Source organism: Spermophilus citellus (assembly GCF_964194105.1).
Source record: "Spermophilus citellus genome assembly, chromosome: 9".
Lineage (NCBI taxonomy): Eukaryota > Metazoa > Chordata > Mammalia > Rodentia > Sciuridae > Spermophilus > Spermophilus citellus.
In genome coordinates, this window is record NC_138191.1 from 59,074,321 (window position 1) to 59,098,705 (window position 24,385).

Genomic DNA, 24,385 nt, shown 5'->3' on the forward strand with positions numbered 1-24,385 from the left:
AGCGAGAGAGAGCAAGAGAGAGAGAGAGAGAGAGTTTTTTTTTAATATTTATTTTTTAGTTTTCAGTGGACACAACATCTTTGTTTGTATGTGGTGCTGAGGATCCAACCCGGGCCGCACCCATGCCAGGCGAGCGCACTACCGCTTGAGCCACATCCCCAGCCCAATATTTATTTTTTTAGGTTTAAGTGGACACAATATCTTTTATTTTACATTTATGTGGTGCTGAGGATCGAACCCAGTGCCTCATGCATGCTAGGCAAGTGCTCTACCACTGAACCACAATCCCAGCCCCAGCATCTCACTTTTGCTGAGGCTGGCTTTGAGCTTGCCATCCTCCTGCCTCAGCCTCCCAAGTTGCTGGGATTACAGGCACAGAACTCATTTGAATTAGGACATTTCGAGGCTGCCAGTCAGAAATATCAGAGTTGCAATATTTTTCTTCACAGTACCAACAATGTAACTATCACAAAGATAATTCATTCATCTTTTGTTCATTCCCCAAAATAGGTATTGCAGAGAATGGGCTCTCTTTGTCAATCTTCTCATTAGTTGTGAGAAGTACTGTAAATTAAGGGATTCTTCCTACTACATACATCAAGAGGCATACAGGATGAAGCCATTCCTGATCTGGAGACTTTTTTTTTTTTTTTTTTTTTTTTTTTGCAGTTCAGGAATTCCTCAGACTACAATTAAAATTAAAACCAATGGGTACTGAGTTGCCTGAAAGTAATTGAGTTTTTCTTTTTCCTTTGCTCCTTAGCCAATAAAATTGGCAGATCTTTCCCCAAATATCCCATTTACCCTGTTAACTGCTTTCTACTCACAGAAGTGCCTTAGACTTTAAGGCAACTCAAAGAAAAAAAAAATGACACTGCTTGGATGGTGACTAGCCTTGACTACTACTGGGACTATTTATAACTTTCATTAAGGGTTTTTGGAGCCTAAATATTGTGCTAATATTCACAACAGAGTGCTTTATTGCCTATTGACTACTTCTTCCCATTTCTATCCCCCGTTCTCTTACTCTTTTTATCCCACATTATTATAGCCATTCTCACTGAAATTATTAAGGTTCGGCATCACCAAGCTATCTAGCAAGCACTTAGTCCTATACTGGAGTCTGAGTACCACTGTAGGTAAGAAAATATGTGTAAAAGCCAGGTACAGTGGTGCATGCATATAATCCCAGGGATTGGGAGGCTGAGGCAGAAAGATTTTAAGTTCAAAGCTATCCTTATCAAGACCCTGTCTCAAAATAAAAAAAAAATTAAAAAAGGGCTGGGGATGTGACTCAGTGGTTAAGTGCCCCTGGGTTCAATTCCTGGTACAGAAAAGGAAAGAAAAAAGAAAACATACAGTAATATTCAACTGGTTTCTCAAACCTCATAGCTAACTTACAAATAGAGAATTTTTTGAGATGGGGAACTCATTACACTACCCAGGCTGGCTTCAAACTTCTGACGCTCCTGCCTCAGTCTCCCAAATTGCTGAGATTACAGACACAAGTTACCATGCCCAGTATTCACCATTCAAAAAATTCCTTCCAAAATCAAATTCTGAACTATAAGTATGGACTATGTTGGTTCGATCCTCAGCACCACATAAATGTAAACATAAACCTAATAGAAATAGGTTCCTATTCCTAAGGATCTTATGATTTAGTAGGAGAAAATTGCATGTTCTAAGAGCTTTACAATTATTAATCTTCATAATAAAGAGGCAGCTAGTACTATCGTCCTCATGTAAGAGACAAGGAAACTAAGTATAAGAAAGAGTAAGTCATTTGTCCCAAATTACACAGCTATTAAATGATGATGCCAGGAATCAAACTCAGACAGTAGGACTCATAATAATTACACTGTTGACCATAAGTAAAGTTTAGCCTTTCAAGCTGAAAAATTAATAGAAAAGAATTTATCATTTAAATAAAACAGTGGCAGACATGTCCAAGGAATACTGTGGATATTTGATTCCTTAAGTTTTGTGATAGATAAATGTGTGAATATGGCAACTTGTAGGTAAGATAACAATATTGGAATGGTGGTAATTCAAGGAAATAGTATCAACTTACAAGAAGTTTTGGATGGAGTATAAATAATGGCTGTTCAGAGCAATCTATGTCCCCCCCCTAAAGGGCCTGTTTTTCTGTGTTAAAAACTGGATCATGTGTATTTTCATTTTAAACTTTTTGTTAAAATAAACCTTTGTAACAATCAAGAGAAATAACACTTTGATTATATAATTCAAGAGTATGAGAGATATATAAATTACTATAGGAAATTAGAGATGAAGGAAAAACTTCCTGTTGAGCCAATACAGAAAGTTTTGTAGAGGAATCATATAAATTGGGCTTATAAAAATAGATACAGGGGCTGGACTTGTAGCTCAGCAGTAGGGTGCTTGCTTAACACATGTGATGCCCTGGGTTTGATTCTCAGCATGGCATATAAATAAGTAAATAAAATAAAGGTCCATCGACAACTTTAAAAAAAAAAAGATACAGATAATTCTACAGCTCCTGCTCAAGGGTATTTGCTGAGGGCCATTGCCAAGTAGGAATGACGCATCAAAATTTCCTTGCCAGCGTACCCCATGTTGCTTAGAGGACATTCGCTGTGACATTGCATGTATGCTTTAGTAAGGTGACCTTGCTCAAGGACCAGGGTGGATCCGGATTTAGAGCTGATCAGGTTTTAGGGAGTATCCTGTCCTTGGGTTTAGGGAAGTTCCAGGTTTAAGGTGTACCCAGGGGGGGGGGGGGGGATAGGGCGTATCCTGCTGCCTCAGGCACGCCAGATCCTTGAGTTCCCGTGGAATTGAAAAGTATTTGGGATGTGAATTGTGTGGGAGAACTTGGATTTCCCCAGAACGTGTGTGTAGAGGCCGGTGTGAGTTCAGGAATAAAGAATTGCTGTTTGAATCTACAAAGCTGTGAGTGGCTCGTGATTTTGTGCCCAGCCAAGACTGCAGCAGATATTATCCATATATCATTTTTTTTTCTTTTTAAAAACATGTAATTATGCTTATATCTACCCTAGCTCCTAAAAGACAAACAAAACTCAACCCTGTTTTTTGGTCATACAATCCACTATCCCTTTTCTTTTTTCTATAAAGGAGCTATTTACTTTGGTACATTTATGTATGTATATAACGTGATACAATTAGATTATTCTATGCCAGTATCTTATTCATTATAAGCTTTCTTTAGAGAAGTTTACACTCATCATTTTCAATTCCATTTCTCTTGTCTAGTAATCAACCCTTTGCCTCCTTAAGTCTGTTCTCATTACTCCCTTGAAATGGTTCTTGCTAAGATGACCAACTGATAATAGGATTGGATATTTTTCAGTTTCTTTTTTTAAAGTGAGGGGTGGGGTGGAAATCAGTATGAAAGGAGATCTTAAAGGAGGAAAAATGGGAACAAATAATAAAGTGAAGTCTTGGAGAAAGAAATGAATCAGTAACAAAGAGGAGGGTACCATTAGCAATGAGGATATAGAGAAATGAGAGTGCATATGAAGACAATAAAGTTGAAAAAGATTCTGTTGGATGCCCTCAATTGTTTCGGTAAAGTAGTGCGTCAAATTAGGTTTATGGAAAGCAGGAAAGATTTGAATGCACCAGATAATAAGAAACGAAGGGGAAAAAAATTTGAGCACACAGTTGTGAATAGGATCAAAGGAAAGCAGGCTTTGGTGCTGGGAAGATAAAGGTTTAAATCCCAAATCTACATTGTATCAGCCATGAGTACTTGAGTGAATCACTATACTTCTGTGAGTCTCAGTTCTGCCGTCCACAAAATGTGTAATTTAATTATATTTCCCTAGTGATGCTGTGAGGATATCGTTAAATGAAGTAACTTATCTGAAGTGTTACAGGTCTTAGTTGATAACTTTCCCCAATAACATTTAGCAACCTAAGTACTGAAAAAAAGAACGGCTGCAGCTTGGGAAGTGGACATAGCAGGAGAAAGGAGAACCTGGGATTGTCTGAGAGAACAACACTATATTTGTTATTTGTAGAGCTTAAAAAAACAAAAATAAAAAGGGCTTGCTAACCTAGAAGAATAGAGCCAGGGGAGACAGGAGGTCAAATTGAGGTTACAAAGCAGACTGATAGCTATAGAGGAGATAAAGGCTGTGGTCAGAGACGGGAAGCTCTTACTTCAAGATCATGAAGGCAGAACAGTTTCAAATAAGAATGAAGTCCAAGTGTGGCTGAATCAAGAAGTAATCAGCATGTAAACATTGCTGTAAATCAGGAATACAATTTAAAAGAATTTTATAAGAAATTCCCAGCGACATAACTTTTTTTTGGGGGGGAGGGGGGAAACAGGATCTTATTATGTTGATCAGGATGGCATTGAAATCCTAGACTCAAGCAATTCTCTCTCTCAATCTTCCACTTGATATTTTTTCAGAACTAAAATTCAGTCTCAAAAGGCAAGAAAAATTTTAACACAGAGTTATATAGTTAATGCCTATTATATGCTAGGTGTTTTTTTTTTTTTTTTTTTTTTTTTTTTTGTCCTTTTTAATTGTGGTAAAAGGGCCAAGAGTATAACCCAGTGGTAGAGCATGTACCAGACCCTGGGTTCAATCTGCAGCGTGCATGCACATATAACTTTAGTAAAAATATACATATGATAAATTTACCATTTAGTATATATTTGTGTGTGTGTGTGTATATATATATGTGTGTGTACATACGTATATGTGTGTGTGTGTGTATATACATATATTTTAGTGGGGGAGAACTTGAGATTGAACTCGGGGGCACTCAACCACATACCCCGCCCTATTTTATATTTTATTTATAGACAGGGTTTACTGAGTTGCTTAGCACCTCGCGGTTGCTGAGGTTGGCTTTGAACCCGTGATCCTCCTCCCTCAGCCTCCCGACCACTAGGATTACAGGTATATGTCCAGCAGTTTAGTATATTTTAGGTGTACAATTCAGTGTATTTACATGGTTTACAACTATTACCACCATCTATCTCCAGCACTTTTTCATGTTTCCAAACTGTCTCCTAGGTGGCTCAAATGTTATTTTATATAATTGTTACACTACTTACAACTTTTACAGATGAGGAAAAAGAAGATTTGAGAGGTTAACTGACTTCCTTAAGATCACAGAGCTTGGGCTGGGGTTGTGGCTCAGTGGCAGAGCGCTTGCCTAGATTGCATGAAGCACTGGGTTCAATCCTCAGCACCACATAAAAATGAAATAAAGATATTGTATGTCCACTTACAACTAAAAAACAAATACTAAAAAAAAAATCACAGAGCTAATAGTAATATGTCTAAATTCAAACTTAGGCCTGATATCAACCTAAGTTCTTTTCACTGCATGTGAGATGCTGCTAATATCAGAAAAAAGACCACCCAAACATTTCAGGATACAACCTTTGTTTTTTACCCCTCTCACAGGAACTCAATATACTGACCTTTAAATTTTCTAACCTCAGGTAAAGAGAACTACAATCAACCTTGTCTCTAGATGTTAACTGCTTTATGTGTGACATATTCTCTCATTCCTAATTATAAAATGAAGAATGATACCTGGCATTATAATAAAGTAAATTTGAATTTATTCAGGTATAAGATGAAAGGTTCAATATAAAACTTTAGATTGTTTTTGCTAAAAAACGTGCTATTTTAAAAAGAATGAGATAGGAAGTTACACTGCTTCATTTTTTTATTCTTTCTTGGGTAACATTCAAATTCTTTTTGTTTACTAAAATTGCTATTTCTCTTTATGCTAAGTATCTTCTATTCCCTTCTTTACAGTTTATTCTATCCTAGAGTCAGTTCTGAAAGCTAATTTCAAACACAAAATAAGTGAAGGGATCCAACATGGCCGCCGGCGAGGAAGCAGCGATTCCAATGTCTCCACATTAACGGGATCAGAAAGACCCATTGGAACAGCGGCAGTCTACCTACTGAGGAACTTCTAGCAAAATTCCTTTAAGAGGGGACCTGCCGGGAATTGGTAGGTTTATTAGAAGTGTCAGTTTGTCCCAGACAAGTGGATCTTGGCCGGCCACGCGGGCGCGGAGGTCCAGTCCCGCAGCCATCAGCTGCTTCTGCAAGCGGCCGGCGGCCCAGAGCGGCACGGCCCGCCCGAACCCGCAGACGGCACCCGCCATCCCGCCGTCCCGGGGAGGCCCTGGTCTCGCTCTGAGAACGGCCACCACGCCTGCCAGGCTCGTAGCCACGCGGCCGCAGCTGATCGGCTCTACAGGCGGCCCCCCGGCAGGTGCAGAGGTACAATACCGAGGCCACCAGCCGCTTCAGAAAGCGGCCGGCGGCCCTGAGCGGAGCGACCCGCCCGAACCCGCAGACGGCACCCGCCATTCCGCCATCCCGGGAGGCCCCGCTCTCGCTCAGCGAACGGCCACCCCGCCCGCCCGGATCTTAGCCACACGGCCGCAGCTGCCTGGTTCTACAGGCAGCCCCCAGCGGCCCGGCACAGCGAGAAGTGTCCCCGCCTGGCCCAGCAGACAGCCCGTGCCCTCCCGGCTCTACTAACATCCCCGCCCACCCGGCGAACGGCTCCCCCCCCCCCCGAGACAGCGTGAAGGGAATCTAACCAACCCTTTACAAAATAGCGGACTGGGAACTAAAACCAGAGATTGCGTCAGACCATAGACAAGCCAGTTCCACCCCTCCCTTCGGACACTCCGGCAAGGAGCCAGGGGCCCGCCATAGCAGAGAGGGGAAGTCACCAAAGTTCGGCCAAAGAGATTCCTTCCCAGCGGAATCTACTTTAGCAGGAGTGTGACTCCCACCCAAACCAGATACAAACAACCGGGAAACTTCAAAATCTCTCCGTGGGCGTGACCGTAAGGGCCAAAGGACTCTCGACCCCCAACTCCCCCTACTGCCAGTGATGAGGGCGTGACTGTAGGGGCAGAGGGAAGCAGAGAAGACTCCCCACCCCCAAATCCCCCAACCGCGAACTGAGAGGGTGTGACGGTAGGGGCGGAGGGAAACAGAGGACACTCCAGACCCCCAACTCCTCCTACCGCCAGCAGTGTGGTTGTGACTGTAGGGGCTGAGGGAAGTAGAGGGGATCCTCGACCCCCAACTCCTATTACCACTAGCAGCGACACCAATGGTCTTAGCTGCCAGATTCCGAAGGTGTGCCCACCAAAGGGGTCCGGAAAAATTAAACAATTGACTCCCAGACCACAGCTCCACAGCACTGAGGCTTAGATGAATGACAGCGAGAGTGCTCAGTAGTTAGGGAAATAGAGCACTTGGTGGGGCTGAAAGTGTAACCAAATCCTTGGGGAACTGCCTCCGGTGAGCAGGACCTGGCTGGCTGGCAGGAGGAAGGGGAGGAGGGGCCGTAGAAGTGAAACGGCTCTGGAACAACAGGATTGAGAGACTCCCAGGAACCGCCTTACAGGGATTGCTGTTGACACATTGAGGGCAAAACTCAGCCCGGAGGGCACAGCTTTGCCTACGGGAAGAGAAGAAAATGGATCTCTAAGACCTAATTTTATTTCCTATTTCATTATAATTTTTTCTCTCCCTTTTCCCTCTCTCTCTCCCCTTCCAAGTTTTACTGCTCTTCCCATTCTCCTCTATGCTATCTATCTCCCTCTCCTTCTTTCTTTTCAAGAGCACCTACCTTCCCCTTCCCCCCAACTTTCATCCCAAACATTACGTCCTCCATTTCGCGTAACTGTCTAAATACAAATAGGTGTGCGCCCTCCCCCCGCGCCTGCAAGGTAGCTGGACCTGCAACCCACCAGCAGGTCAGGTCCAGCAACCTGGGAGTGGCAGAGCCGCCCCACGCGCCTGCAAAGTAGGCGCACCTGCTACCAACCAGCAGAACAGGCCCAGCGGCCTGCCGATGTGGTAGGCACAGTGCCCCAATTGGAAGAGGAACAGAGCCCCTGCCCGCGCCTGCGTGGGAGACTTTGCAACTATACAAGAGTAATACAAATATATAGGGGGAAAATTCAATAACACAACAGTCTCAGTAAGCAGAAAGAAACGCGAACAGTATGAAGAGACAAGGAAAGAAAGGACCACAAGCAATGCAGGTCAACTCAACGTTAGAAGAGGTAATATCTGCAGCAGATGGAATGTCAGATAAAGAATTCAGGAGATACATGCTTCAGATGATCTGGAGTCTCAAGGAAGACATTAGACAGCAAAATCAGACAATGAAAGATCTCTTCAACAATGAAATACATAAACAAATCCAGGAAGCAAAAGATCAACTATACAGGGAGATAGAGGTTATAAAAAACAAACAAACAGAAATCCTAGAAAGGCAGAAAGCAATAAACCAACTTAAAAACTCAATTGAGAATACTACCAGCAGAGTACAACACTTAGAAGATAGAACATCAGACAATGAAGACAAAGTATTTCAACTTGAAAAGAACATAGACAGCTCAGCAAGACTGTTAAGAAACCATGAGCAGAACATCCAAGAAATATGGGATAACATTAAAAGACCAAACTTAAGAGTCATTGGGATACAGGAAGGCACAGAGCTCCAAACCAAAGGAATGAGCAATCTATTCAATGAAATAATTCGAGAAAACCCTAAATGTTAATGGCTTAAACTCACCAATTAAGAGACACAGGCTAGTAGAATGGATCACAAAACATGACCCAACAATATGCTGCCTACAGGAGACGCATTTGATAGGAAAAGACATACATAGACTGAAGGTGAAAGGTTGGGAAAAATCATATCACTCATATGGACTTCGGAAACAAGCAGGAGTGTCCATACTCATATCAAATAAAATAGATTTCAAGCCAAAGTTAATCAAAAGGGATAAAGAGGGACACTACATACTGCTCAAGGGAACCATACACCAACAAGACATAACAATCATAAATATATATGCCCCAAACAATGGTGCAGCTATGTTCAACAAACAAAATCTTCTCAAGTTCAAGAGTCTAATAGACCACCATACAATAATCATGGGAGACTTCAACACACCTCCCTCACCACTGGACAGATCTTCCAAACAAAAGTTGAATAAGGAAACTATAGAACTCAATAACACAATTAACAACCTAGACTTAATTGACATATATAGAATATACCACCCAACATCAAGCAGTTACACTTTTTTCTCAGCAGCACATGGATCCTTCTCAAAAACAGATCATATATTATGTCACAGGGCAACTCTTAGACATTATAAAGGAGTAGAGATAATACCATGCATCTTATCTGACCATAATGGAATGAAACTGAAAATCAACGATAAAAGAAAGGAAAAATCATGCATCACTTGGAGAATGAACAACAGGTTACTGAATGATCAATGGGTTATAGAAGACATCAAGGAGGAAATTAAAAAATTCTTAGAGATAAATGAAAACACAGACACAACATATCGGAATCTATGGGACACATTGAAAGCAGTTCTAAGAGGAAAATTCATTGCATGGAGTTCATTCCTTAAAAAAAGAAAAAACCAACAAATAAATGATCTCATACTTCATCTCAAAATCCTAGAAAAAGAAGAGCAAAATAACAGCAAAAGAAGTAGAAGGCAAGAAATAATTAAAATCAGAGCTGAAATTAATGAAATCAAAACAAAAGAAACAATTGAAAAAATTGATAAAACTAAAAGTTGGTTCTTTGAAAAAATAAATAAGATCGACAGACCCTTAGCCATGCTAACAAAGCGAAGAAGAGAGAGAACTCAAATTACTAGCATACAGGATGAAAAAGGCAATATCACAACAGACACTTCAGAAATACAGAAGATAATCAGAAATTATTTTGAATCCTTATACTCCAATAAAATAGAAGATAGTGAAGGCATCGATAAATACCTTAAGTCATATGATCTGCCCAGATTGAGACAGGAGGATATAGACAACCTAAACAGACCAATATCAATTGAGGAAATAGAAGAAACCATCAAAAGATTACCAACTAAGAAAAGCCCAGGACCAGATGGGTATACAGCAGAGTTTTACAAAACCTTTAAAGAGGAACTAATACCAATACTTTTCAAGCTATTTCAGGAAATAGAAAAAGAGGGAGAACTTCCAAATTCACTCTACGAGGCCAACATCACACTGATTCCTAAACCAGACAAAGATACTTCAAAGAAAGAAAATTACAGACCTATATCTCTAATGAACCTAGACGCAAAAATCCTCAATAAAATTCTGGCGAATCGGATACAAAATCATATCAAAAAAATTGTACACCATGATCAAGTAGGATTCATCCCTGGGATGCAAGGCTGGTTCAATATACGGAAATCAATAAATGTTATCCACCACATCAATAGACTTAAAAATAAGAACCATATGATCATCTCGATAGATGCAGAAAAAGCATTCGACAAAGTACAGCATCCCTTTATGTTCAAAACACTAGAAAAATTAGGGATAACAGGATCATACCTCAACATTGTAAAAGCAATCTATGATAAGCCACAGGCCAGCATCATTCTGAATGGAGAAAAATTGAAGGCATTCCCTCTAAGATCTGGTACAAGACAGGGATGCCCTCTCTCACCACTTCTGTTCAACATAGTCCTCGAAACACTGGCCAGAGCAATTAGACAGACGAAAGAAATTAAATGCATAAAAATAGGAAAAGAAGAACTTAAATTATCACTATTTGCAGATGACATGATTCTATACCTAGCAGACCCAAAAGGGTCTACAAAGAAACTATTAGAGCTAATAAATGAATTCAGCACGCATAAATCAAAGGCATTCCTGTATATCAGTGACAAAGCCTCTGAAATGGAAATGAGGACAACCACTCCATTCACAATATCCTCAAAAATAATAAAATACTTGGGAATCAACCTAACAAAAGAGGTAAAAGACTTATACAATGAAAACTACAGAACCCTAAAGAGAGAAATTGAAGAAGATCTTAGAAGATGGAAAAATATACCCTGTTCATGGATAGGCAGAACTAACATCATCAAAATGGCGATATTACCAAAAGTTCTCTATAGGTTTAATGCAATGCCAATCAAAATCCCAATGGCATTTCTTGTAGAAATAGAGAAAGCAATCATGAAATTCATATGGAAAAATAAAAGACCCAGAATAGCAAAAACAATGCTAAGCAGGAAGTGTGAATCAGGTGGTATAGCGATACCAGACTTCATACTACAGAGCAATAGTAACAAAAACAGCATGGTATTGGTACCAAAACAGGCGGGTGGACCAATGGTACAGAATAGAGGACACAGAAACCAACCCACAAAACTACAACTTTCTTATATTTGATAAAGGGGCTAAAAGCATGCAATGGAGGAAGGATAGCATCTTCAACAAATGGTGCTGGGAAAACTGGAAATCCATATGCAACAAAATGAAACTGAATCCCTTTCTCTCGCCATGCACAAAAGTTAACTCAAAATGGATCAAGGAGTTGGATATCAAACCAGAGACAAGGCATCTGATAGAAGAAAAAGTTGGCTACGACCTACACACTGTGGGGTCGGGCTCCAAATTCCTCAATAGGACACCCATAGCACAAGAATTAATATCTAGAATCAACAAATCGGACTTGCTCAAACTAAAAAGTTTTTTCTCAGCAAAAGAAACAATAAGAGAGGTAAATAGGGAGCCTACATCATGGGAACAAATCTTTACTCCTCACACTTCAGAAAGAGCCCTAATATCCAGAGTATATAAAGAACTCAAAAAATTAGACAATAAGATAACAAATAACCCAATCAACAAATGGGCCCAGGACCTAAACAGACACTTCTCAGAGGAGGACATACAATCAATCAACAAGTACATGAAAAAATGCTCACCATCGCTAGCAGTCAGAGAAATGCAAATCAAAACCACCCTAAGATACCATCTCACTCCAGTGAGATTGGCAGCCATTAGGAAGTCAAACAACAACAAGTGCTGGCGAGGATGTGGGGAAAAGGGTACACTTGTACATTGTTGGTGGGACTGCAAATTGGTGCAACCAATTTGGAAAGCAGTATGGAGATTTCTTGGAAAGCTGGGAATGGAACCACCATTTGATCCAGCTATTCCCCTTCTCGGTCTATTCCCTAAAGACCTAAAAACAGCATGCTACAGGGACACTGCTACATCGATCGATGTTCATAGCAGTACAATTCACAATAGCAAGACTGTGGAAGCAACCTAGATGCCCTTCAATAGACGAATGGATAAAAAAAAATGTGGCATTTATACACAATGGAGTATTACTCTGCATTAAGAAATGACAAAATTATAGAATTTGGAGGGAAATGGATGGCATTAGAGCAGATTATGCTAAGTGAAGCTAGCCAATCCCTAAAAAACAAATGCCAAATGTCTTCTTTGATATAAGGAGAGTAACTAAGAACAGAGTAGGGAAGAAGAGCATTAGAAGATGACTAACATTAAACAGGGATGAGAGGTGGGAGGGACAGGGAGAGAGAAGGGAAATTGCCTGGAAATGGAAGGAGACCCTTAGGGTTATACAAATTACATACAAGAGGAAGTGAGGGGAAAGGGAAAAATAATACAAGGGGGAGAAATGAATTACAGTAGAGGGGGTAGAGAGAGAAGAGGGGAGGGGAGGGGGGATGGTAGAGGATAGGAAAGGCAGCAGAATACAACATACATGAGTATGTCAATATGTAAATCAGTGGAAGTGTAACTGATGTGACTCTGCAATCTGTATATGGGGTAAAAATGGGAGTTCATAACCCACTTGAATCAAAGTGTGAAATATGATATATCAAGAACTATGTAGTGTTTTGAACAACCAATTAAAAAAAATATTAAAAAAAAACAAATTAAGTAACCATCTTAGTTAAAGAATACATTCAAAATGATCTTCATAAATATTTTCATTAAGGCATAATTTAGATGATTAAACTTTAGGAAAGTAAACCTAAAATGATTTATGGTTTGTGTATATATGTACTTGTGTGTATGTGTATACACAATTCAAATATATATATATATATATGATAGAAACCAAGAGAAGAAACAAGCTATAATTCTCTCCTGTGGTGGGAACTTTTCAGTTGTATTTTAGACACATTAAAATCTGTTCACAAAGCTTTTATTCTGCAAACTGAGCAAAAGAGGTGGCTGTTCAGGAAGAGGTTATAAAAGTTGTTCTGCAGAGGTTTTTGGCTTCCGCACCTCTGAGATTATACTGTTTATTGCCAAGAAATGGTGTGTGAAAATCCCCTACTCTGGGCCACATGATGGCGCCTTTAGCTCTGTCAGCATTAACTATTCACCCCAATTAGATCTTTAAAATTATAATTTGCTTTTCAAAATTTGTCATTTCTTCTTAGATTGTAGATTTTACATCATAATTCCCTCCTTCAAAGACTTGTTAGAGTCTATGTTTAACCTAAGAGGATTTATAAATGCAAGCATATGCCTGTCTAAATGAGCATACTCTCTCAGATCATTAAAACTATATGTGGTCTGTTTCTGGTCACCAAGTGGGTAAAAAATTTCGAACTCACAATGTGGGTCTCATTATACTGCATTATGACCCAAACCATTCTAGGTCAATGTTTTTTTCTCTTACAGGGAATCAGGAGACATTTTGTGAGACGCATTGTTGTTCTCTGTGACTTAAGAGGTATACTCCATGTATGTTTTCCTACCTTAAAACTAAGAATTAAAAAGACTCCAAGGCTCCTTTTGACTTCAAAGTCTTGATGAAAAGTGTGGTGCTAAAGTTTATGAATTTGTCTAAACCGTTCTTAAATCATTTATACATCTCTATCCTTCAGATAGTGAATTACTGTGGTATAAAGTAATACCTTATAAATTTTATGGGATACTACTAGCTTTTAAATATTGTAAGATATATTAACTTAAATAAACATTCACTATAATGTAAGAAAAATCAAATTGATTTGATTTCCAAATGTAAAACTTGGGAGTCCCTAAAGACGACAACTTCAAATTGTTCAGGACATACTCAAAAATATCCTTTTCCCCTCTATAATTTAAAAACTTTGATCCAATCCCTTATCACTCTGTTTTTATAAACTAAAGAGTACATATTACTAAAGCTGGTAACTTTGACATTCAATTTTTAAGTCAGACAGACTTTTGTTACAAGATAGTAATAAAGTTTCTCTCATCCTGATAATTTTAATTTTCTTCACTTTTACAAATAAGACATTTCCTTACCTAGAAACCACTAATTATAGCAGCAGTAACTATAGACACACTGGGAAAAAAAAAAGACATAACTGACTTAAAACTGTAAAGCATTAGAATTAAAAGGAACTAAGAAGCTAAATGCAACTTTCTACTTTTACAAATGAGGAAACTGAGGTCTAGTGATGATAAGTTCCTTTCCTATATTAAACAACTAAAAATATAAGCTAGATATTATACAACAGGGCTCTTAAAGCTATATATCAGGACCAATCAATTAAATAAGCTGCTACCAGCATTTTACAAAAGTAAAAAAGTAGAAAACAACAGAGGTATTGCATAAATCTTTTTTTCACCTATATGCATATATTAGGCCATGATAAAAATGCATTTATTATAGTGATCTAAAAGTTTGCAATTCATTACAATAAGATATCTAATTCTTTGAATGGATTTAAAATTTTAAAATTGATTATTAAAATTACTACTATAATGCAGTTCTTATAATTATTATGACTCACTGTAAGTCAATAAAATATTTGCATTAAATAGTAAGTGCTACCATTTAAAAGAGATCATTTTTTCTCTTTAAAAAATTGATTCTGAACACTGTACCCCATACCATATGTGAAGAGACTTTTGGCACACATTTAAGAAAAAGAAAACAGTCTCTGAAAAAACAGTGACCTCTAGTGGATTCAAATGGATTCATTAAATAACACTGGCAGAATACTTTCCCAGAATTATTCACAAATTAAGGTAATGTTAATTCATCCAGATAGAAAAATACTGGTATGGTTATAAAACTGGTAACTGCTATATGTAATTAAGGGCTATAGTTATACTATAAACAATGGGAAAAACGTATAAGATTCCAATTCTTCTAATCAAGTGGAATATAATAAATATTCTTGGCCTCATTCAGAATCTGTCACTCGTAAGTATACTTAATCTTTCTGAGCTTGTTTAATGGAAGGTTGGATTAAATCTAAGGATCCTTTAGGATCTTTAAATATGGTTCTTATCTTGTATGCTAACCCAAGTTTAAGTTTTGCTCAAAAACATTAGATGGCTCCTGAGAGCTTGATTGTACTTGACTGAGGATATATTGCTTCTTACTACTTGCCTAATATTATGTTTTCTCCCAATACATAAGTAGTCCCCACTAACTGTGGAGAATTTATTCAAGTGCCCCACTCCCAGATGCATGAAACCATGAATAGTATCAAATCTTATATATACTGTGTTTTCCCCTGTATAGCTACGAAGTGACTAAGAGACCAGTAAGAAGTGTGTATGTATGAACAGTCTGGAAAAGGGATGCTTCATGTTCTGGGCAGAAGGGAACAAACTGGTGTGAGATTTTTATCATGCTAATCAGAATAGTGTGTATTTTAAAACGTATGAATTGTTTATTTCTGGAATTTTCCATGTAATATTTTCAGACTTCAATAGACCATGGGTAACTGAAACAACAGAAAGTGAAACCATGGATAAAAATTAAATTGAAAGAAATTAAAACAGGAAAAACAATGACATGTATATTCCTTAGTTCAAGTGAGCCAATGTTCAATACTCCAAGACACTCTGATGAGGTTTTTCCCAATTTACAGTTTCTCATTAAGCAATGTCCTAACCTTGCTAATTTAGATTACATGTTCCCATTAAAATTAGTAAAAACGTGTTTCAATCGTGTGTTTGTTCTGTCCTCTCAATTACTGTTAAAATTCTCAAGTTGGTTTTATCCTTGTATGCATGGCCTGCCAGGTACAAAGCTCATACTGCACATTTTTAATGTAATTTGATTACTTTATGTTAGGGAAAATAAAAGACCATTTTCATCTTTCTTTTTTAGTGATGTGGGGAAAGGAGAACAAGTTAGGATTTCTAGAATCACAAATATAAAGTGACCAAGTTTCAAGTTTTGGGAAAAAATAGACCTTTGAACATAGAATGGTAAGATTTTAAGAAAAGGTTAGAGGAAAACCTTTTAAATTAGCTTATACAAGTACCAATAACTATGTTTGAAAAAAATAGACATGGTGGTTTGGTAAATGGCTTTGAAGCAAGCATAAGGATAACACAGAGGGTTAAATTTAATAAGAAGAAAAGGACTGTTTGTAAACAAAGGATAATTTAAGAAACATAGATCTTAGTGGGGAATGGAATATATGCTATTGTAGGGCTGAGGTGGTAATCAGCTTCTTTAGTGAAAGACATAATTAAAATGGGAAAAAGAAAATGAAAAACAAAGTGCTTTTCTAGTTACCCTGGACAATACCACAATGTTTTATCCTCTAAACAAAGCTGAAGGTTGGTGGTGAAATGATGAATAATTTAGTCTTCATTATATACAATTCAATTAAGGTAAAAAAGTGTTATGTTTTACATATTCTAAGTCACAGAGTATTGGATTGGAAGGCAAAGGTGTCTGTCACTAAAGATACTGTTGTAACTATAAATGATGCTGGTTGAATTTAGAGTGGTGTCATGTCAGCTTCATCAGATGAGACTTTAAGGATGAGACATTAAGGATTTTCTCTTTGGGAGGAAGGACAAAACTCTTTTTTTTAAAAAATTTTTTTTTAATATTTATTTTTTAGTTTTCGGCAGACACAACATCTTTGTTTGTATGTGGTGCTGAGGATCGAACCTGGGCCGCATGCATGCCAGGCGAGTGCGCTACCGCTTGAGCCACATCCCCAGCCCAAGGACAAAACTCTTTAATTAACTGCATCTCATTATATTTAATGTATTTATTAGCATAGATCTTTACTGTCTTGTCACAAATTATACTCTCTTTGTTGCAACATTCTTTTCCAAATATAAATTATTTGGAATATTATTTATCTCTTTGAGCCTTTGTTTGGACTTTCTAGATAACATAATTTAATTACTATGATAATTTTTGTTACCTGTTACATTATCATGGCATTTCACTCTCAATATTCATTACCTAGTAAAATATTGCAAGTGTCTAAGTATTTATCAAGTGGTAAGACTCTTGCATTGACCATAAACTTCCTTGCAAAAATGACTTTAATAAACTTTCTTTAAATTTATGATACAATATACTAATTTTGACAAAGATTAAATGAGTTTTCAAAAAAATTTGAACCTTAGTACATAGTTTCCTAATAACAAAACCTAGTATCTTCTGAAAAAAATTTAATATTCTTAATTCAGGATTATTATAGTAACAAGATTCATAGACATTTCTGGCACGGCAGGAAGCCAGTTGAAGTTCTAGTTTTGTGATTAAAGCTAAAATAGCAAACAAAACAAGTAAATAACATCTGCATGTGTAAGTTTTCTGATTTTAAGTATAAAATCCTTAATAACTATGCTCAAAATATAACCATTTCATCACAATTAAAGCATGTAAAATCTTAACACTCTAGAGAAAACCAGATCTACTTTCAGCTTATCTCAAAGAGCAGAAATTAGTACATATATGAACAAATGTGCATATATAATGATTTAAATTACCTCTCTTCTTCTCGAACCCATACTGGAGTTTTGGGAATTTGTGCTTCAAAAAACTTGGATGCTTTATAACAAAAATCGCTGCAAAAAGACTGAAAAAGAGATTTTAAAACTAGTTATTTTCCTTATTATGAAATATAACCTATATACAATAGAGTATAAAACATAAATGTGCAGTTTAAAGACTAAAACAAAACCCCACTAATCTTTGAACACCAACCTAAGGTAAGAAATTAGGTAAAGTGCCTTTGAAGGCTTCTATGGGCTCCACCCCATGGCCCCCTACATTCCCTAAAAGTAAAAACTATCCTAATTTGATGTTAATCATTCCCTGTTTTTCTCTAATTTTTTAAAAATATTTATTTTTTAGGTATAGATGGACACAACACAATGCCTTTATTTTTATGTGGTGCTGAGGATCGAACCCAGGCCCCGCCGGTGCTAAGCAAGAGCACTACTGCTGAGCCACAATTCCAGCCTCTTTCTCTAGTTTTTGCCACCTACATCCATATCCCCATAATGCATATTCAGTTTTGCCTCTTCTTAAACTTTAAGTGGAATAATGCTGTTACATATTCTCGTCTTCAGTTCAAAATCATGTTTCTAAGACTTATTCATGTAATTATAACATCCCATCTTTGCTACATTTGAGATTCCATTGTGTTAATATATTAAATTTTATTGTTTATAGACAATTGTTTCTAATTTTTTACAATCATTTCAATGTTAATATCAACATTTTTATAATGAAAATTTTTAACTGTAATAAAATACAATGTAAAATCTGCCATCTTATCCATTTTGTGTAGTTCATATTGTCATACAACCATCGCCAGCATTAAGTTTTTTCATCTTACAAAACTGAACTCTATATGCATCAAATACTAATTCTCCATTTATTTTTTTATTGATTTTTTAAAAATAAACGACAGTGGAATACATTCCCCTCCCACCCCCTCTGCTCTATCTAGAGTTCGTCTAATACGCCCATGCCTCCCCTCCCTACCGGCATTTGTTTTTTTGGGATTGGTTAACTTCACTTAGCATTATCTTCTCCAACTCCATCCACTTACCTGCAATTGCCATGATTTTATTCTCTTTTACTGCTGAGTAATATTCTACTATGTATATATACCACATTTTTTAATTAATTCATCTGCTGAAGGGCATCTAGGTTGGTTCCACAGTTTAGCTATTGTGAATTGTGCTACTATAAACATTGATGTAGCTGTGTCCCTGTAGTAAATCCTTTGGGTGTAGACCAAGAAGAGAAATAGCTGGGTCAAATGGTGGTTCCATTCCTAGTTTTCCAAGGAATCTCCATACTGCTTTCACCAATTTGCAGTCCCACCAGCAATGTACGAGTGTACCTTTTTCCCTACATCCTCACCAACACTTATTGTCTGTCTTCATAACAGCCGTCATTCTGACTGGAGTGAGATGATATCTTAGAGTAGTTCTGATTTGCATTTCTCTAATTGCGAGAGATGATGAAAATTTCAACATTTGTTGATTGATAGTATATCCTTTTCTGAGAAGTGTCTGTTCAGGTCCTTGACCCATTTATTGGTTGGGTTATTTGTTTTTTTGGTGCTTAGCTTTTTGAGTTCTTTATATACCTTAGGAATTAGTGTTCTATCTGATTTATGAGTGGTAATAATTTGCTCCCAAGATGTAGGCTCTCTATTCACCTCACAGATTATTTCTTTTGCTGAGAAGAAACTTTTTAGTTTGAATCCATCCCATTTATTGATTCTTGGTTTTAATTCTTATGCTATAGGAGTCTTATTAAGGAAGTTGGGGCTTAATCCCACATGATGAAAATTAGGGCCTACTTTTTCTTCTATTAGACACAGAATCTCTGGTTTAATTCCTAGGTCCTTGATCCACTTTGAGTTCAGTTTTGTGCATGGTGAGAGATAGGGGTTTAATATCATTTTGTTGCATATGGATTTCCAGTTTTCACAGTACCATTTGTTGAAGAGGCTATCCTTTCTCCAATGCATGTTTTTTTGTGCATAAGATAATTGTAATTTTGTGGGTTAGTCTCTGTGTCCTCTATTCTGTACCATTGGTCTACCAGTCTGTTTTGGTGCCAATACCATGCTGGTTTTATTACTATTGCTCTGTAGTATAGTTCAAGGTCTGGTATAGTGATGCCACCTGCTTCACTCTTCCTGCTAAGGATTTCTTTAGTTATTCTGAGTGTCTTATTTTTCCAGATGAATTTCATGATTGCTTTTTATATTTCTATAAGAAATGCCATTGGGATTTTGATTGGAATTGCATTAAATCTGTACAGTGCTTTTGGTAGTATGGTCATTTTGATAATATTAATTCTGCCTATCCAAGAGCAAGGTAAATCTTTCCATCTTCTAAGGTCTTCTTTGATTTCTTTTTGTAGGGTTCTATAGTTTTCATTGTACAGATTTTCACCTTTTTCATTAAGTTGATTCAGAAGCATTTTATTTTTCTTTAGGCTATTGTAAATGGGGTAGTTTTCCTCATGGAGTAGTTTTCCCTTTCAGAGGATTTGTCACTGATAAACAGAAATGCCTTTGATTTATGGGTGTTAATTTTATATCCTGCTACTTTGCTGAACTAATTCCTTATTTATCGATCACCATTCTGCTTCCTGTCTCTTGAATTTCATTACTCTAGATACCTAAGTGGAATCATAATATTTCCTTTTGTGCAGGCTTATTTCACTTAGCATAACATCCTCAAGGTTTATCCATATTATAGTATGCATCAAACTTTACTTCCTTTATACAGCTGAATAATATTCCATAATACGCATACGCCACATTTTGTTTTTCCCATTGTGAACATTCTTATACATATATATTATTACTAGTGCATATGAACAAAAACTTCTTTAAGGTATGTACAAAGGAATAGAAAGACTTGGTCATAAACAAAGTGCAAAGCTGGTAGGGATATAGCTTAGGGGTGAGTGCTTGTCTAGCATGCATGAGGCCCTGGGGATGCTATAGTAAAGTCAACTTTACCAGGTAAATACTAAATTTTTATTACTACAAGCAACATAAAGAGTTTCAAATATTATCAGATTTTTAAAATTTTGCTACTTTTGGGATTGAAAAATGTAATTTGATGTGTTGCTATTTGCTATTTCCCTGATAACTAAAAAGACTGAGCAAGATCTTTTTATATGTTTAATAGTCATTCAAGTTAATTGTACAAAAGTCTTCCATTAATTTTGCTCTCTTTTTCTTATAGCTTATATATTCTCAGTGTGAATCTGTGGTCAGATTATATGTAGGAAATATAACTTCTTATTTGTGGCTTATTTTTTCACTTTTTGGAAATCCCTGATGGAAAAAAATGTATGTCTGCCTTTCATATTTAAGTCTTTATTTCACCTGGTTTGTATATTTTTTCATTTTTTATCTAGATAACTGTTAGTGCTATTTATGGAAAAAGCCGTCATTCCTTCACTGAACTATAATACTCCCACTGCCACATATCAAGTATCCACATTTGTGTTGAGTGTACTGGTTCTCTATTCTATGATTTACTTACCTTGAATTGTGCTACTACGTAGTTTTATTGTACACAATCTATATATAATTTGTGCCAATATATATTTAAGTCTTAATTAAAGCTTAAGCAAGGAATTGTTTTTAGTGCCTTGGTTGAAATATTTACAAATAAACTTTTAACATGGTTATTTTCTAACAGGCAAGATGATAAAGCTATTTTTAAATTCTAGTTTATATCATAATAAGAATTAACTACCACATTGAAATAGCTATTGAACTTACCTTTCTTTCAGTAATATCATAGACTTTATTTGTTTTGGTAGAAATTTTATACTTCTGTTTTGGTACCTAAAGAAAAGAAAGCATAGCTTACAAAAAAAATTAACATGAACTTTTATTACAAATTTAAGTCATCTACCTATCATATTTTTGACTAAGCCATGACATCAGTTCATTACCTCAGGTTTCACTTTCTTTTCTTTCCATAGAGCATTTTGCTAAAAATCAGACAAAGGCTATAATTTTAAAACAGTTACTTACAATTCCCAGCTTCTTTTGACACAAAGGATAACCACAGAGTTTGATAATAGAACGCTCATCCACGACATCACTGTAGTGAGCAGGTGTGATGAACTTCCCCTGTAATGAAACCAGAGAGGCATTTTCTTCCAGATTAATGGAAAAGAAATTGATCTTTACTCATCAATCTAATCTAAAAATACAGGAGCAACAATACTACGTACCTAATAAGTCTAAAATTAGAATTAGAGGAGAAATTAAAAAGCACTCAAAAGTGTTAATTTATAGTAAACAATCAAAAAATGTTAGTTATTATTAAAAAACAAAAACTTCCACCACTACAAAGTGTAGGCATCTTTGTAGATTATGCAGTTGATAAAATTATTTTGAGGCAGCAGGAAGAAGTGGTGCTATACCAACACTAAATGATAGTATCTTTTAAGCAAGTACTTTTTTAAAAAAAATAAACCACATGAAGTACTAGAACTATGTAATTTTATCTATTTTTAAGATAGGTAAAATATGTTAACTCCTGCACAAATTTTTGTGCAAATGTTCCTGCTTTCGAAAAAACAATATAGAATGGTTAATAAGTTAACACCAAATATATTCATGCATAAATAATTTTAATTCTTCTTTTTAACTTTGAAAAAAAAATTTTTCAGAAGTAGGGATTGAAGTCAGGAGTGCTCTCTACCACTGAGCTACATCCCCTGTCCCCTGCTTTTTTAATTTTCAGACTAGGTCTCAAATGGTTTTTATAGGGATTGAAATAGTCTTTACTGAGAGTGACATGTTTTTTGTCTCAAATGAAGCATTTCTGGTTTGTCTTTATTTTGTTCAGCATCATCATATATGCAGATTTTGATGTAGTTACCTATATTAATTTAAATATTGTCATGTTCATATTTTTGTTTTGGAAAAATCCCTGAACTACACTAAAAATTACTTTTGTAATAGAAACTTAATTTTTTTTCTATAATAGATAATGAGGATTTAAAGGAATTTCCATTAAAAGTTTTAATAAAGCTATTTAAAAATTTAATGCAAATTATTTTGTTTTAAGTCATACATGATCTATATTTCAGGTCTTAAAGATATCAAAATGAATTACATTCACAAAAAATAATCTGTTACTTAAAATAGCACAATACACAGAATATCAGAAAATTGACATTGTGATCATTAGTCAAAGGGAAGAAAAAAATCAAGTTATATCAGCAGACTGATTAAAAGAACTATAACTAAGGGTCAAAATGTACTTTTTTTTCCCTAAATGTTTTATTTTTAATTGACATAGTAATTATATACACTCATAGGATACAAATGTTTTAGAGCACATACACATTGTGGAATGAACAAATCAGGTTATAACACATCCATCATCTCACATAAGTCTTTGTAATGAGAAAATTTCAAATTCACTCCTTCAGCAACTTTAAAATATAAACATTAGTTTAACTATAGTAATCTTGCTATATACTTGCTATTTTTCATTAATGCATTTTAAAATAATTATATAATAATATTAGGATAGCTGGTTATTTAAAAATGCATGAATTATAAAAGCACATTACGTGTATGTAATGACTGACATCAGATTTAAAGATTTCAACAATGCAAAGAAGTTTCATTTTGTATAGATTTGGAGATATTATACTATAAAACTAATAATTTGTTCACTTAACACATACACATTCCATTAGGAATTCGTCTGTAATATTCTCTTCTAAAAGTTGTTCAACAATATGTAGAGCTCTTCTCTCAAACTCAATCTTCTTTTTCACAGCTGCTTCTAGTTCTGTTTTCCTAAAAAAATAATGAGGTTAATCTCATAAAAAGTTTTTTCATGCTTATAATATTTCATGTTTTAAAATCCAACACTAACCTATTTTGCCAGTTTACATTTTTTAATGCTGTTACTTTTCAAAAAAGAAACAAACTATTTGTTGCACCATGTACACAGAAGTCAGCCCATAAGGACTATTTCCCTGATAAAGAGCAAAAAAGAAGCACTTTAGAGACTCCTAAAGAAAATAATGTGAATTTTTTCTGCCTGCTAGTTTATACTCTACCAATTTTAAGGTACACTCTATCCCACAGGTACCTTTAAAAAAAAAAAGGATTTTTCTCTGATAAAGAGCCAAATATCAGAAGACACTAGAAAGTAGATAATTGCTAAGTAGAAATTTGTGTTTTTGTTAAGTCTCAAAAATTAACTGATGGTCTGCCCAACTTGAAAGAACAGTCACATCTGCAAAAAACTACTTATTCCTGTTGTGAGGTCTTGTTAAATAATTGTATTGATAGGAATGTATGGCTTAGGTAAAGAAAAGTCTTCCTGGGAGGGCTTGTTCTTGCTATCAGCAGGGCTCTGTCAGCTTTTGCTTGCCCCCATATATTACAGAACTCAAAAAACACAGACTATCTAATCAAAAGATAGACCTATCAACAGTGATTCTCAGTCTCAGCTCCACATTAGCATTGTCTGTGGAGATTTTTTAAAACAAGATACTAAAATGCTGCTCATTTCCCACTGTAAGGTAATTAAATCAGAATCCCTGAGAATGGGGCCTGATTATTACTTTTCAACAGGGTTGAATCACTGCCATAGAACCAAGGAGATCAACCTTCCTAGTGACTCATTTGTTCCTTTCTTGCACTGGTTTCTACTTACCTATCAGAACTACCTTTGCTGGCCTCCTGGTCCTTAATCCTTACAACTGGACCCAGAATGTCTTCATCCATTCTACTTTCATT

General features: G+C 36.2%; 1 protein-coding gene across 3 annotated transcripts in view; it reads right to left on the reverse strand.

Moving 5' to 3' along the window:
• RPAP2 (RNA polymerase II associated protein 2) overlaps positions 1-24,385 on the reverse strand; it is a 106,010-nt gene that overhangs the window by 77,414 nt on the left and 4,211 nt on the right. For all 3 annotated transcript variants that reach the window (XR_014023450.1, XM_081305342.1, XM_081305343.1), the window contains exons 3-6: positions 23,320-23,434; positions 21,647-21,745; positions 21,389-21,454; positions 17,607-17,695 (exon numbers count right to left, since the gene is read on the reverse strand). Coding sequence is in view for 2 of the 3 variants with exons in the window: in XM_081305342.1 (XP_081161468.1) it covers positions 17,607-17,695; positions 21,389-21,454; positions 21,647-21,745; positions 23,320-23,434 (369 nt within the window). In the remaining variant the exon portion in view is untranslated. The remainder of the gene's footprint in view (positions 1-17,606; positions 17,696-21,388; positions 21,455-21,646; positions 21,746-23,319; positions 23,435-24,385) is intronic.